Here is a 16,642-nt window from a genome sequence, read left to right as displayed (position 1 = left end):
ATGCACATTGAAAATGCTTCATCCTGAAATGATGTGTTTTTAACTCTAACACTTCACTTTCACCCTCTAGACTTCTTATGACGTTGAGGCCAAGAAGAACTTTGCTAACTTCTCTGTGGTCCTAGAAACACCAGAGTACAAGCGTGTGTCCGAACTGAAGACTCACATAAGCGATGTGCGTTTAAGTTCATAGCACTTCAGATCTAGTTAATATATCTTTAAATAGACTAATGTTCAAAGCAATGTTTCTCTTGTTGTCTTTAGTTGGTGTACAAAGCTGCTGGAAATCTGCAGAAGACTCAGTGCAGCACTACTGGTGATGCTATTGAATTCAAGAGGGCCAAGTGGGCCCAGACTCTTGTCAATAAAGTAAAGCACTTTTTACAATATTCTATGAAAAATCGTTGGGTGCATTTATGGGGCTATCATGAGCTTTCAGTTTGTTTGCTCTCGTGAGTAATTTCATCATTGAAGAAGAGTTTTGTATGATATGACTTTTCATTTTATAGTGGCTGTATACTGATTTGGCTTCCAAAGAAAGAGCCTTCTACACTCCAGAGCTTCATACCCCTATCCTGAATCATGCCAGATCTATGAAAGTGGTGTACAGTGAGGTAGGGCAGATTCTTGATGAGTGATCAAATATTTTAACCACCATACTTGCATATATATATATATATATATATATATATATATATATATATATATATATATATATATATTTACATGCACCTTCTTTGCCTCTAGACCAAGTACAAAGAGCAGTACGAGAAGATGAAGCACAAGTACACTGCCATCCATGACACACCAATCCTAATCCGTGCCAAAAAGGCTTACCTTAATTCCAGTGATGTAAGTATACATCACTTTCTATTAAAATTTCCTAGTCTGTTCATGGCCTCTATAGATCTGATGCCTGCTTCTCCCTATAGCTGCGCTACAAAGAGACATATGAGTTAGCTAAAGGACACTACCACGCCACTAAGGATGCTCGGGACATTGTTTGTGCTAAGCGGGTCAGAGATGACATCAGCGAGGTCAGTAATAAATATTTCTCCATTTTAAATGTGATAGAAATTTGGTTTGGGGATCTTTCAGTGTCTTTCTCTCTGTACCACAGGTTAAATACAGGGAGAAATACATTAGCTCACTGGGCACATGGAAATCCATCCCGGATCGTCCTGAGTTCTTCCACAGCAAGATTGTGCGAGACTGCGTCAGTGATGTGAGTGCAATTTATATTTCATACATAATAGCATGAGGGTAATTCCTTTGAAAGAACCTTTGAACATGCTCCCTTCTCACTTTCCTATATGGCAGGTCAAATACAAAGAGGATCTGGACTGGGTCAAAGGCATTGGCTGCTACGTGTGGGACACACCTCTGTTGAAGCAGGCTGAGCATAACAAAGCACTGTACAGTGAGGTAAAACATTTCAGTCTTGGATTCAAGTCAAGTTTATTTATCAACTGTCAGTTTGTCAAGACATATGGACCTTGAAATGCTTATGAAGAAACTCAGGTAAATTGCTTACATGTAACATTATAATATGTACAAAATGTACACACACGCGCGCACACACAGAGTACACAACTATCATCCTACTTTAAACAAATACCATTAAAATGGAATGAAATAAAATAATTACAGTGAGAATACAATAAACAAAATACAATATAACGTAGAAGTGGAAAACAGTATGAGTAGTGTAAATAAGAAAAAAGTGTTTCCAAGTCAAGAAAATATATTGTATTACAGGATGTATGAAATATACAAGCTTACGCAGTACTACTAAATATTAATGTGTATCACATCCTTTTATTTTGTTAACAGAGACTGTACAAGGCGTCCTATGAGAAGAACAAAGGCAACTTCAAGTACACATGTGACACACCATTCTTTGAAACTGCTAAACATGCAACTGCCCTGTCCGATGATGTAAGTCAAAATAATTGTATTGTCTTTTTTTAATTAAAATTTTAAAATAAATCATAGCAAAAAGCAAATGATTATTAGAATTTCAAAATGACATGATTATTGTATATTGTATTGTATATAAAAACTTAACATGGTTTCTTTCTCTGCATCGAAAGTGGAAACAGGTGTAAAGGTAAATTTCAGTACAAATACAGTGGCGTGCAAAAGTTTGGGCACCCTTGCTGAAAATGTCTGTTACTGTGAATAGTTAAGTGAGTAGAAGATGAACTGATCACCAAAAGGCATAAAGGTAAAGACGAGACATTTCTTTTCAGCGTTTTATGCAAGATTTGCGTATTATTTTTGTTTTGTACAATTGGAGAGTGAAAAAAGAAAAGGAACACCATGCGAAAGTTTGGGCACCCCAATACATTTGAGTTCTCAGGTAACTTTTACCAAGGTTCCAGACCTTAATTAGCTTATTGAGCTGTGGCTTGTTCAAATTCTTTGTTAGGAAAGGTCAGATGATGCAGATTTCAAAGCTGTATAAATTCTCTGACTCTTCAAACTTGTCCCTAAAATCAACAGCCATGGGCTCCTCTAAGCAACTCCCTCACATTCTGAATAATAAAATAATTGATGCTCACAAAGCAGGAGAAGGCTACAAGAACGTAGCAAAGTGTTTTCAGGTAACTGTTTCCTCAGATTGTAATGTTATTAAGAAATGGCAGTTAACAGAAACAGTGGAGATCAAGGTGAGGTCTGGAAGATGAAGAAAACTTTCTGAAAGAACTGCTCGTTGGATTGCTAGAAAGGCAAATAAAAAAAAACCTGTTTGACTGCAAAAGACCTTCAGAAAGATTTAGCAGACCCTGGAGTGGTGGTGCACTGTTCTACTATACAGCGACACCTGAACAAATATGACCTTCATGAGAGAGTCATCAGAAGAAAACCTTTCCTGCATCCTAGCCACAAAATTCAGTGTCTGAAGTTTGCAAATCAACATCTAAGCAAGCCTGATGCATTTTGGAAACAAGTCTTGTGGACTGATGAAATCAAAATAGAACTTTTTGGCCACAATGTGCAAAGGTATGCTTGGAGAAAAAAGGGTGCCAAATTCCAGGAAAAGAACACCTCTCCAACTCTGAAGCATGGGTGTGGATCGATCATGCTTTGGGGTTGTGTTGCAGCCAGTGGCACAGGGCACATTTCATTGGTCGAGGGAAGCATGGATTCGAATAAATACCAGCAAATTCTGGAAGCAAACATCACACCATCTGTAAAAAAGTTGAAGTTAAAAAGAGGATGGGTCCTACAACAAGACGATGATCCAAAACACACCTCAAAATCTGCAATGGAATACCTCAAGAGGCACAAGCTGAAGGTTTTGCCCTGGCTCTCACAGTCCCCTGACCTAAACATCATTGAAAATCTGTGGATAGATCTCAAAAGAGCAGTGCATGCAAGACAGCCCAAGAAACTTGCAGAACTGGAAGCCTTTTGCAAGGATGAATGCACGAAAATCCCCCAGGTAAGAACTGAAAGATTATTAGCTGGCTACAAAAAGTGTTTACAAGCTGTGATACTTGCCAAAGGGGGTGCTACTAAGTACTGACCATGTCAGGTGCCCAAACTTTTGCTTCAGGTCCTATTCATTTTTTGGTATTTTATGCCTATAAATCTCATCTCATTATTTCTAGCCGCTTTATCCTTCTACAGGGTCGCAGGCAAGCTGGAGCCTATCCCAGCTGACTACGGGCGAAAGGCGGGGTACACCCTGGACAAGTCGCCAGGTCATCACAGGGCTGACACATAGACACAGACAACCATTCACACTCACATTCACACCTACGGTCAATTTAGAGTCACCAGTTAACCTAACCTGCATGTCTTTGGACTGTGGGGGAAACCGGAGCACCCGGAGGAAACCCACGCAGACACGGGGAGAACATGCAAACTCCGCACAGAAAGGCCCTCGCCAGCCACGGGGCTCGAACCCGGACCTTCTTGCTGTGAGTCGACAGCGCTAACCACTACACCACCGTGCCGCCCCATGCCTATAAATGATGGAAATAAAATGTAATCTTGCGGAAAATATTAAAGAAATGTGTCGTCTTTACCTTTATGCCTTTTGGTGATCAGTTCATCTTCCGCTCACTTAACTACTCACAGTAACAGACATTTTCAGCAAGGGTGCCCAAACTTTTGCATGCCACTGTATATTGATGATGCCTTTTACTCTGAAGCAATGTACGTACTATCATATTTAAATGTCATTGTAAATTCTTCTTTCCCATGGATGAATGTAAGGCATCTGTCTCCTGGTTGAATGTTAAATTGGAGCCAGGGGTCTTCTTAAATTAAAGTCTTCCTCTAATGTTCTGAGCAGAGAGCCTACCGCGCAGCCTATGAGAAGATTAAGGATAAGTACAGCATAGTTCTAGATGACCCTAGAAACCTCTTGGCTAAAGAGGTCAACAAAATGAGCCAGGTAAAGCCCTCCAGCTCTAGATTATATGGCCACAGGTCCTGAGCATGACGCCGTCTCAGATCTGCGAGATAATGCATCGGTTTGTGTCACTGTGCCACACAGATTTCCCTCAGTGGGTTCTTTGAGTGTGCACAGTGTCAACCTGTACACTCCAGATAGTAAATTTGCAGAATAGTTTTCCAATACTATGATGAATAGTACCAGTAATAATACTACTGGCTTAGAAATTCCTTCAGTCTATGATTAATCATATTGTTGACACCTATCTGGACCTGGCAGGTTAATACAAGAGCAAACCACTTTCTGGACTGCAAGATCCCCTTGTGCATTCTCCTCTTACCCTGTAGCATGACCTGTGTGTATGTGCGTGTGTGTATATGTGTATGTCTCTTCTGTGAACAGGTCAGGTATAAAATCAGGGCCAAAGAGCTGCTCAAAAGTGGCTGCAATGAGCTGCTTCGTCCTGACCTTTTGAAAGCCATGTACAACACTAGCATGTGGAGTAAGGTAATCATCTGCCTGCAAGCATTGCTGCAGGCCCCTGGAAACCTAATATGTCCATTCTCCATCCATCCTAACATAATTTTTGATGAAATCATCCATCATCATCACTTTTTGGCTATGCTTCTTCATCAACCACAGCTTTAAATAACACACCCACTGAACCCTGATATAGTGCATTAAGCAATGTGGAAAATGTGAGGTGATTCATATACATGCTGTTATAGGTATGATTAGCATCATTCTGTTCTGGCCTGTGCATTGCATTAAATTCTCATCTCATCTCATTATCTCTAGCCGCTTTATCCTGTTCTACAGGGTCGCAGGCAAGCTGGAGCCTATCCCAGCTGACTACGGGCGAAAGGCGGGGTACACCCTGGACAAGTCGCCAGGTCATCACAGGGCTGACACATAGACACAGACAACCATTCACACTCACATTCACACCTACGGTCAATTTAGAGTCACCAGTTAACCTAACCTGCATGTCTTTGGACTGTGGGGGAAACCGGAGCACCCGGAGGAAACCCACGCGGACACGGGGAGAACATGCAAACTCCGCACAGAAAGGCCCTCGCCGGCCACGGGGCTCGAACCCGGACCTTCTTGCTGTGAGGCGACAGCGCTAACCACTACACCACCGTGCCACCCCGTGATATACAGTATCTGAAGTCTAATTAACTTCATAATAGCAGAATAAATACAAGTCTTTTTTTCAACTGGAAACTGGTATAAAAAAAATGCATGACCTCACTGTTTGCATTTTTATGCATGTTTATTTTGTACAGAGATGAAGGTCATATATCCTTTAATAATGGAAAACAGTCGCATGCTTTCTGCTGTGTTCTAATACAAGTAAACACTGTTTTATTTCCCAAACCACAGCTTGTGTCAGTTTACAAGGTGTCAGCTCTGGTTTTGGGCATAGTAAAACATTCTTGCACAAATACATAACACTTCTTACTTCCTCTAGTATGCACTGCAACCCCATCAGTCCATTGTACTAAACAACTCATTATATTAATACAATTAATATTGAACATATTGTTTATTGGTATGGCCGTATCCAGACTCTGACTTGTGTGAATTTCTTCCTTTCTCAGTGGAAGTACAGGTCACAATATGAGCGTCTCAAGTCAAAATACACATCAGTACTGGAGACCCCTGAGCACCAGGTCCACAAGCGTAGAAAGCAGATCAGCGATGTAAGGCCTCACCACTGTCTTTGCCTTCTCGACTCTGTGACGTCAATGTTTCTGTATTCTGTTATGTAAAGCCTGTTAGGATTTGCTACTTTCTCAAAATGAATGATATTGGGACAATTTTCATTTCCAGATCATCTACAAGATGGAGTATAATAAGAATAAGGCTAAAGGCTACACACTTGGGCACGATACTCCTCTGAATCTGCACATGAAGAAAGTCAAAGAAATCACCAGCAATGTAAGTTTTGCAGTTCTGGTGAAAAATCTATCAATGCAAATAATCAATTTCAATTTGTAGGATCTTAACACTGCTGTTTCCTTCACAGCTGAAATATAAGGAATTGTATGAGAAAAACAAAGCTCACATCAACATAGCTCCTGATGCTTTCGACATCCGGGCTGCCAAAGAGGCCTACAAGAACATCACCAATGTAAATTCTCAGCAAATATCTCAGCACATTCTCAGCAAATATCTGGGCTCATCTCTCATTTCTTAAGGAATGTGTTTAAACCATGTGTGTGTTTTTCTGCTGTAGCTTGACTACAAAAAGAAGTATGAGGCCACCAAGAATAAGTGGATTTGGACTGTGGACAGACCCGACTTTGTCCATGCTGCCAAAATCGTCTACCAGCAGAGTGATGTAAGTGTTCATTGCTTTTCAATGCTCTGTTTTATCCTTGATTCCATGTCAAACACAGAGAATGAATAACATATTCACCTTTACAGGTTGATTACAAGTACGACAAGGAGATGCTGAAAGGCTGTGTGATGCCTGTTACTGACGATAAGTACACAGTTCTAGCCAAGCATAACACTGAACTTTACAGTGATGTGAGTGCCAGATCATTCATTTGGTAATTTGTAATTGTAACTGATTTGCTTTTATGTACTATATAAATTATTTGTGTTTCTTCACCAGATTAAATACAAGCAAAAGTATCAAGAGGCCAAAGGACACTATCACGTTGTTCATGATACCCCTCAGATCATCCATGCTAAATCAGTGTCTGGTCTGGTTTCTGAGGTAGCAAAAGGAGCTTACCGTAGATGCATACAGCATATATATATATATATATATATATATATATATATATATATATATATATATATATATATATATATATATATATAATATTTACCATGATATTTTTGAAAAAAAAATTAAATGATGAATATGTAATTATCAAAAAGGTTGGAGTAAAATATAATAGTCTATTAACTAAAATATTCCTTTTATTAAAAATGAAACTGTTAATAGCAAAGAAGTCTTTTCTTTATAAACTTTTATTAACATTTATACTACCCTCCATTTTTCTTCTCTTTTTTTTTAGCTTTCAGCAGTCTGTACAAAGATAGCTCCAATTTCTTGTTAAACCTATTCATACAGTCAAACGCACAACAGCTCTTTCCCATCGTTTTTCCCCATCGTTTTTTGTGCGTTTTTTTGCAGCATTAGAGCTGTTACTTCTACCTACGGTGAAGTCACGTGTATTGCCACTATTTTACATTGTCTAAACAATGCAATTACGATCTAATTATCAATCGATTTGATAAGGAAGCCTGATAATAATCGCAGTTTTTTTTTCATCGATTTGAATCGTCATAAATTCACATGGCAATTTATCGTCACACAATATATTCTTACATGCCTAATTGTTGTTATTGATTTACACATAGGAGAAAGAGCACTATCACCTCATTTAAACATTCCTTTGCAGAGCAAATACAAGCTGGAGAGCAAGAAGGCGCGCCAGTCCGGCTCTTTCACCACCCTGCCTGAGACCCGTGACACAGCCCACAGTAAAGTGGTGACCAAAATAACAAGTTCTGTAAGTGCTCATTTTCAGTATGTTCATATTTCTAGGAACTAATCTGGATTGTGAGGACATTATAGTTCATGTAATCTTTCCACAGAACCTGTACAAGGAGAAGTTTGAGAAGGCGAAAGGAAAGTCTGAGTACAACAATATGACTGTACCTCCAGATGTGCAGCATGCCATAGATGTGGCTAAGAACCAGAGCAATGTGAGTCAGTTTGGCTTGAAAATCTAAACAATGAGCCTTTCCTTACAACCCAGTGAGCAGAAGAACATGCAGAGTTTAATCTGGCACCATAATGGTTTCTTCAGTTTTTGGTGTCTTGCTGAACCAATTAAGTTTTGACAAACCAAGTCACAGTTGGGGGGGGGGGGGGGGGGGGGGGGGGGGGGGGGGGGGGTTCAGAAAAGGTTCCAAGGGTAGGCAATTCATCATCCAAAGAACGCTTGAGGAACCATTTTTCTGAGCATGTAATATTTTAGTGTCTGGTTGTTTTGAGAAGACTAATATGCAGTAGGTTTACCTCTGTGCTCTCATCTTTGTTAGATCAACTATAAACAAGAAGCTAAGGCCAAGCTGCATTATACACCTGTTGCTGATCGTCCAGACATCCTGAAGGCTACCCAGGCTGCCAAGCTCATCAGTGAGGTAATTTCTACTTGGATTGGCTTGTGCTATAATCTGTAAGATGCCTCATCACTAATACAAAAGTCTTCATCGGATAAGTGATGAAATGTTTTTCAAGGTGACACAGCCAGTTAGTCACTTTCCCTAATAAGTTATATAACAGGACATACAGTGGGGCAAAAAAGTATTTAGTCAGTCACCAATTGTGCAAGTTTTCCCACTTAAAAAGATGAGAGAGGCCTGTAATTTCCATCATAGGTACACTTCAACTATGAGAGACAAAATGAGAAAAAAAATCCAGAAAATCACATTGTCTGATTTTTAATGAATTTATTTGCAAATTATGGTGGAAAATAAGTATTTGGTCAATAACAAAAGTTCATCTCAATACTTTGTTATATACCCTTTGTTGGCAGTGACAGAGGTCAAATGTTTTCTGTAAGTCTTCACAAGGTTTTCACACACTGTTGCTGGTATTTTGGCCCATTCCTCCATGCGGATCTCCTCTAGAGCAGTGATGTTTTGGGGCTGTCACTGGGTAACACGGACTTTCAACTCCCTCCAAAGATTTTCTATGGGGTTGAGCTCTGGAGACTGGCTAGGCCACTCCAGGACCTTGAAATGCTTCTTACGAAGCCACTCCTTCGTTGCCCGGGTGGTGTGCTTGGGATCATTGTCATGCTGAAAGACCCAGCCACGTTTCATCTTCAATGCCCTTGCTGATGGAAGGTTTTCACTCAAAATCTCACGATACATGGCCCCATTCATTCTTTCCTTTACACGGATCAGTCGTCCTGGTCCCTTTGCAGAAAAACAGCCCCAAAGCATGATGTTTCCACCCCCATGCTTCACAGTAGGTATGGTGTTCTTTGGATGCAACTCAGCATTCTTTCTCCTCCAAACACAACAAGTTGAGTTTTTACCAAAAAGTTCTATTTTGGTTTCATCTGACATTCTCCCAATCCTCTTCTGGATCATCCAAATGCTCTCTAGCAAACTTCCGATGGGCCTGGATATGTACTGGCTTAAGCAGGGGGACACGTCTGGCACTGCAGGATTTGAGTCCCTGGCGGTGTAGTGTGTTACTGATGGTAGCCTTTGTTACTTTGGTCCCAGCTATCTGCAGGTCATTCACTAGGTCCCCCCGTGTGGTTCTGGGATTTTTGCTCACCGTTCTTGTGATCATTTTGACCCCACGGGGTGAGATCTTGCGTGGAGCCCCAGATCGAGGGAGATTATCAGTGGTCTTGTATGTCTTCCATTTTCTAATAATTGCTCCCACAGTTGATTTCTTCACACCAAGCTACTTACCTATTGCAGATTCAGTTTTCCCAGCCTGGTGCAGGTCTACAATTTTCTTTCTGGTGTCCTTTGACAGTTCTTTGGTCTTGGCCATAGTGGAGTTTGGAGTGTGACTGTTTGAGGTTGTGGACAGGTGTCTTTTATACTGATAACGAGTTCAAACAGGTGCCATTAATACAGGTAACGAGTGGAGGACAGAGGAGCCTCTTAAAGAAGAAGTTACAGGTCTGTGAGAGCCAGAAATCTTGATTGTTTGTAGGTGACCAAATACTTATTTTACAGAGGAATTTACCAATTAATTCATTAAAAATCCTACAATGTGATTTCCTGGATTCTTTCCCCCCATTCTGTCTCTCATAGTTGAAGTGTACCTATGATGAAAATTACAGGCCTCTCTCATCTTTTTAAGGGGGAGAACTTGCACAGTTGGTGGCTGACTAAATACTTTTTTGCCCCACTGTAATTACGATTGTGCCAGCTGCTCTTTTTCATTCCCAATGTTTGCCATCTTTCCAATTCCTACCACCCATCCAGCTCTCCCCTATCGTACAACTAGGTATGGTGAAGGCGAGCACTTTCTTCCTCTGAGATATGTGAAGTCAGCTAACTGCGTCTTTTTAAACTGCTGCTTATGTTATGTCAGAAAGCAGTATAACACATGGAGGAAAAGGCTATTTGACCTCTTACGCACACATGAGGTCACAGGTGCCCATGATTGGCTAATGTTGCTGTGATTGACAGGGGAGAGAAAGTATGCCATCTCTCCTACCCAGAGAGCATGGTCAGTTTTGCTCTGGCATCATCAGGATTCAATTTTGCAATCTCCCAAACATAGGCTTATCCTTTTTCTGTTGAGTTGCTTGGGAGCCATGCCAGTTACTCCTAACCACATCAACTATTTTGCTCTGCTTATAGGTGGGTTACCGTGACAAAGCTCGTGAGGAGGCCAGCCGTGGAGGATCACTGGTCAACCGTCCTGATATCAACTTGGCCACTGAAGTGTCCAAGCTTACCAGCCTGGTAATTTTTCTTGCTCCTACTTTTAGCCGTTCTTTTATCATAATTCAATTTCTGCTTCTTTTATGTGCTGTACCATAACAACCGCCATGTTCTAAGTTATGCAAAATAAATTGTATTGCTCTTGTAATAACTGTAGTGGTAGTGTTAAATGCTCCATCAGCGCTTCTCTTACCAGCCAGCATTAATAGCAATGTCTAATACTGTCTATGTGACCATTGACTGTCCTGTGACCATGGATCTGTGTACATTTAGATACATTTAGCGTGTAAAATTAACTCTGTCACCTTATTCATACCAGTCACATATTCATGTATTCATCCTCATGTAATTCAGTTTGTGTATATCCCATCTATTTACTGTCCATTTTTGTCCTGTGTCATTCTCATTGCTGTCACCCTGCCATCTCACTGCGCTTTGTAGGTGGAGGCCAAGCCTTCCCTCCATGGAACTGCCTCTTATGATACTCCCCAGATCCGGCATATTAAGAAAATGAGTGCTCTGACTAGTGATGTAAGAATGGACCCTGAACCACAGGGCAAATGGCCTTTGCGTTACATCTCTCTCTGTCCTTTTTCTTTGACTGAATCTTTGATGGCACTCACAGTTATTTTTAAGGACGTGAACTCTAAAATACTCCTTACCAACAACACTCATTTCTGCAAATTTGCTTATTCCTGTTTCTATTTCCCACTCACTCAGAATTACTCTTGTCCCACTTTTCTGTTGGTCATGCAAGCTTTTGCCTTGTTGCTAAGCTATGCCAAGCATAGTTCATTGTGTTGTTATTTTCCAGTGCAGTGTAAAATGAATTATTACATCATGATCAGAATTGCTATGTTCTGGCATCCCTTACAAAATGAGGACTGTGCAGATCCACTTGGCCTTGCTGAGATGCTGAGAGCACTAGATGGCATTGTTAATCCACTGTTACTGCAAGAAGACATATTCACAAAACAATAAACTTACAATGGGTTTATTGGAGTGACACAATCCTCATGAGATTCTGTTTTCATTTGATTTGTTTGTTCTCACAAAGTAATTTTTCTTCTGATCTGGAGATTCTTCCAAATTTTGGAGAAAAAATTTCAAATATATATATATATATATATATATATATATATATATATATATATATATATATATATATATATTGAATTTTTTCTCCAAAATTTGGAAGAATCTCCAGATCAAAAGAAAAATTACTTTGTGTGTGTGTGTGTATATATATATATATATATATATATATATATATATATATATATATATATATATATATATATATATATATTTGAGAGGTAACACTGCCAATATTTGAAAGATACCAACATTGGGCCCTTGTAACACATTTATACATCTTTTTTTTTTTTTAAGGAAATGCTGGCTGATTTATAATTGGTTTATTTTATAACTAGGAAATTTTGATTGTGTTAGTGTTTCTTGGCCATTCAATGAAAGAGATTGCTGTTAGTGGCAGTTTATTAGTTGTTATCAGTACTATGTTACTATACTATACTATACTATACTATACTATACTATACTATACTATACTATACTATACTATACTATACTATGTGTGTTATTAGTGTTATTGAATGTACTATTAGTAAAGACTACTGAAAAACTTCATCTTAATTGACAATATACTTCATTCCCAAATAGTTGACTAAGAATGATGACTGAGGTTTTTTTCCTTTCTTTTCTCTTTTATAGAGACACATACTAGAAAAACCTTTGGTGTTATCTAAAATAAGCTGTACATAAATCTTTTAGCATTGTTAGTAAAAAGTATGCAATGCTTATATATGTGTTGTGAAGACCCAATGTTAATGTCTTTCTGTCCAGACCTGGGTGCTGTGCTTGATATCTGGATGGTGTATTAGGAGTTATTCATCTGATATAGAATGTCATGTTATTACTGGAAGGCATATGTTTCTCTAAATCAGTCTCCAGCGGCATCCGCAGCTTTTTGACTGCCTGACTGTTGTAGCAGAACGATTTGGTTTCCGGTATCAACAAATGCATGTAACTAATGAGGGAACATATCTCTTATTTTGTTGTTAGAATGACAGCTCACTCTACTTGCATTATTTCCTTTATTATCTGCTAATTGTACTTTTGCCCAAAAAGGTGAAATACAAAGAGAAGTTCGACAAGGAGATGAAAGGAAAGAGACCAAAGTATGACCTGAAGAACAGTAAGATTTATCAGACTTTGAAGGACGCCAATACACTTGCAAGTGAGGTGTGTACTTTGGATTATATTTATGCCTATCTATTATCCAAGGAGAAAATTTTTGCAACTTTAAAGTCATGCATATAGATGAATGCTACAAAGAAATTTCTGTTATGTCTCTCTTGCAGGTGAAATATAAGGGTGACCTGAAGAAGATTCATAAGCCTGTGACTGACATGTCTGAGTCTCTGGCCATGCAGCATGGCTTGAGTACCAGCAAACTGGCCAGTAGTGTAAGATTTTCACAAACCCCATTATTTCCCTTTTCATCTTCCATTAACTCCCTCATTTTAACAACATCATCACAAACATCTATTATCCTCAAGGATGTAGCTCACCTGACACTCTTACATGTTTGTGAAGGACATCATCTGGTAGTGACCCTCACCTGCCTCATCTCTGACTCCAAAACTCTTCTCTAACTAGCAGCTAGCTTTAACCTTTCACATTTGTGCTACCTCCACCCACATGTGATCACAGAACCAAACTAAAGTCATCCTGAATTCTAAATAACAAAAAAATTGAACCTCCTGGATAACCTTCTCCCTCCGTTGATTCTATCTATCTATCTATCTATCTATCTATCTATCTATCTATCTATCTATCTATCTATCTATCTATCTATCTATCTATCTATCTATTCTGTAATAATACTTTGGAAAGTTTTTTTTTCTCTTTTTACTCATTTTACTTCTTGTTTTTTGTTTGTTTGCTTTTTTTTCATTTTGTATTTTGTTAGATTTTCATCCTTGTTGTTTTTCCAGAAGGGTTTTTGTTCCGCATTTTATTTTATTTTATTTTATTTTTTATTTTATTTTATTTTATTCTATTCTATTTCCATTCAGTTTAGTTTGGTCTAGTCAAATGGGTGAGAAGTGGTTTATAACTAGTTGAATTAGTTAGCATTGTTATACTGAGTTGCTTTGCTTGGGGGTTCCCTCTTAGTACCAGTACAAGAAGAAATTTGAGGAGAGTAGAGGTCACTACCATTTGATTCCTGACACTCCTGAGCAGCTTCATCTCAGAGAGGCCTCAGAGCTGCAGAGTAATGTAAGTCACAACATGGTGTAAGTTCTGGCCACAAATCGACATCACCTGAAAACTGTGTGCGTGCGTGTGTGTCTATAAATCATCTGTGTGATGTGTATAAATCACCATAGGTTTGAAATACAGTAAGTCTTTTGCTTCTAATTTTCCCACAGGCAGCTAATTTTGATATTGTTTCATTGACTGGGCTAATTTGATATTGACTGGGGTAATTTTTGCAATAAACCTTTTTACAGTTATTGTTTTGGTAAGCAACTTTTTTTTATGGAAGTAGTAAAACATGTTCTCACACCATTTCAATAAAAACTAAAGTTGTTTATGGATTGGAAAGACCCTAGATGTAATTATTCTACTTTTTACTGAGTTTATTTTACTGAGCATTTGAATGTTTATCTTATAATATTAAAATTTAAAATACATCAGGTCTTTTGCTTAAAATTAGACTGTACTGTATACTGTATGTCAGGCGAGATACTTTTATATCTACTAACACTCTTGCCACTTTTAAATGTTTATGAAGTTCAAAATTAACGAGCAGTTAAATGCGGTTTAGCAAATAATGTTTAGGCATACTTTCCAAACAACATATTTTCTTGTGGATTAACCATTCCACGTGGGTTTGACCTTTGGGATTCTTTCTAAATTCAGGTGAAGTACAAGGAGAAATATGAGAAGGAGAGAGGCAAGGCCATGCTGGACTTTGAGACTCCGACTTATGTGAGCGCCAAAGAAGCACAGCATATGCAGAGCCAGGTAAATCAGTGATTAGTCACCACAGGATTTTATATTGGTGTTTAATTTAACTTAGTTTATTTAACTTGCATGTAAATTCTCCATTTCATATTTTTTAAATCAAACCTTTCCGGATGTGTTGAGTAATATAAAGAAAAACAGGTTAAGTCTTAAAGTTCAAGTTCAAAGTTCAAGTTCAAAGTGTTTATTGTCATATGCGCAGTAAGGACATGTCCACTTGCACAATGAAATTCTTAGTTTGCTGTCCACCATGAATGCCAATTACAAATAAATAAATAGGCAGAAGAAGTAATACAAAGTAAAGGCAATATAGTGCAAAAAGAAAAGCAAAAGCAACAAAAACACCCAGTGTAGTACAAAATAAAGGTAAAACCAGCAAGTGACAATTTACACTCAGTACAGAGACGGTAAAGTATCTTTTGTTGTCTGTCATATGTTTACGTCTTATGTATGTTGAATTATTTGAATGCTGCTACTTAATCTCAGCCATTCCCTGCTCAGCTTTACGCTGATTTTACATTACGGGATAAGAAAACAGCAGTTCTCTGAGGACCCATTCAGACCAACAGAGGTTACATTAAGCCAGTGTTACTGATGTTTCATGTGTCTTTCACTCTCTTATCTTTGCGGTGGATAGAAAGACTATAAGAAGGACTTTGAGGAATACATGAAAGGCACGAACCTGTCAGGCTTGGAGGTCACTCCGGCAATGTTACATGTCAGACATGCCACCAAAATTGCTAGTGAGGTAACAAATGGACCAGTCTGTATTGTATTTTTTTTTTCCACCATTCCCAGTAATCATACTAAGACCCACCAAGCTTAATACACTGTTCCTGGTTACAGCTGAGTAGGTTGTGGTTAGTTTGCATGGTTTTACCATCCAGTCATAATACTCCCAATAATACCCCATCCAACTTTGTCATTTAAATGTTCCAAGTTTTTTTTTGTGAGTTGTTTGTCAATTTTGTCTTTACTTCTGTTGATACTCTTCTATCTCCTTCCAAATCCACATTCATTACCCTGAGTGTGTGTTTTTATTAATGTTTCTGTATAGTTTTAACTTTGGTGATTGTGTTAGGTGTGTTAGGTGTAAACACCTGAAAAAAATGTGTATTTACTAAGGCCTTTGTTCAGCCTTTAAAACACAGTGATTTACAAGAAAAGAGAATGCAGACTAATTCTGAAACAACAAACAGAATTCATCACTAAAACAGCAACACACATATTACAGTCCTGCTTATGAAACCAGGTGATTGTGTAATATAACCTACAGAAATACACACATGTAGAACAGAGGCATGGTGATATTGAGCTCCGTGTGTGAGCAGTGCTGTATCCGGTACTGCAAGTGTGTGCCTTGCCGTGTGCTCTCTGTGCAGTCTCTCTATTCTTCTCCACCCTGTAGAAAGAGTATAGGAGGGATCTAGAGGAAGGGGTGAAGGGTAAAGGGCTTACAGTGCTGGAGGAAACTCCTGAATTGCTAAGAGCAAAGAATGCTACTCAGATCCTCAATGAGGTAGGAATAGCTCAGGCTGAAGCCATCCCCCATCTCGCGCTTAATCTCCTTCATGAAGTCATGACTCCTTTGCCTCTTTACCACACTAACTAACAGGGCTGCACTGATTGTGCTGAGTCCTGATTCTTGCTAACCACTAAAATGTCCACTTCCCTAATGGATCACTCCATCCAATCATCTAACCAGGTTTGGTAATAAAACTTTGCTGA

The 16,642-nt window shown here is 38.9% G+C and overlaps 1 protein-coding gene across 14 annotated transcripts in view; it reads left to right on the top strand.

Annotated features, from left to right (window-relative positions):
• neb (nebulin) overlaps positions 1 to 16,642 on the top strand; it is a 71,610-nt gene that overhangs the window by 42,502 nt on the left and 12,466 nt on the right. For 8 of the 14 annotated variants that reach the window (XM_060929954.1, XM_060929963.1, XM_060929962.1 and 5 more), the window contains 26 exons: positions 71 to 175; positions 265 to 369; positions 510 to 614; positions 748 to 852; positions 933 to 1,037; positions 1,121 to 1,225; positions 1,321 to 1,425; positions 1,834 to 1,938; positions 4,811 to 4,915; positions 6,013 to 6,114; positions 6,245 to 6,352; positions 6,441 to 6,545; positions 6,651 to 6,755; positions 6,842 to 6,946; positions 7,035 to 7,139; positions 7,834 to 7,944; positions 8,030 to 8,140; positions 8,480 to 8,581; positions 10,778 to 10,882; positions 11,303 to 11,392; positions 13,010 to 13,123; positions 13,243 to 13,347; positions 14,060 to 14,164; positions 14,810 to 14,914; positions 15,552 to 15,662; positions 16,323 to 16,433. In XM_060929954.1, the coding sequence (XP_060785937.1) occupies positions 71 to 175; positions 265 to 369; positions 510 to 614; positions 748 to 852; positions 933 to 1,037; positions 1,121 to 1,225; positions 1,321 to 1,425; positions 1,834 to 1,938; positions 4,811 to 4,915; positions 6,013 to 6,114; positions 6,245 to 6,352; positions 6,441 to 6,545; positions 6,651 to 6,755; positions 6,842 to 6,946; positions 7,035 to 7,139; positions 7,834 to 7,944; positions 8,030 to 8,140; positions 8,480 to 8,581; positions 10,778 to 10,882; positions 11,303 to 11,392; positions 13,010 to 13,123; positions 13,243 to 13,347; positions 14,060 to 14,164; positions 14,810 to 14,914; positions 15,552 to 15,662; positions 16,323 to 16,433 (2,745 nt within the window). Of the gene's footprint in view, positions 1 to 70; positions 176 to 264; positions 370 to 509; positions 615 to 747; positions 853 to 932; positions 1,038 to 1,120; positions 1,226 to 1,320; positions 1,426 to 1,833; positions 1,939 to 4,306; positions 4,409 to 4,810; positions 4,916 to 6,012; positions 6,115 to 6,244; positions 6,353 to 6,440; positions 6,546 to 6,650; positions 6,756 to 6,841; positions 6,947 to 7,034; positions 7,140 to 7,833; positions 7,945 to 8,029; positions 8,141 to 8,479; positions 8,582 to 10,777; positions 10,883 to 11,302; positions 11,393 to 13,009; positions 13,124 to 13,242; positions 13,348 to 14,059; positions 14,165 to 14,809; positions 14,915 to 15,551; positions 15,663 to 16,322; positions 16,434 to 16,642 lie in introns of all 14 variants that reach the window. The other 6 variants (XM_060929958.1, XM_060929965.1, XM_060929953.1 and 3 more) reach the window with 5 other exon arrangements.

This window comes from Neoarius graeffei, chromosome 9 (assembly GCF_027579695.1).
Source record: "Neoarius graeffei isolate fNeoGra1 chromosome 9, fNeoGra1.pri, whole genome shotgun sequence".
In the NCBI taxonomy this organism is placed as follows: Eukaryota; Metazoa; Chordata; class Actinopteri; order Siluriformes; family Ariidae; genus Neoarius; species Neoarius graeffei.
The sequence above is the reverse complement of the archived record's forward strand: the minus strand, read 5'-3'. Positions and strand labels throughout refer to the sequence as shown.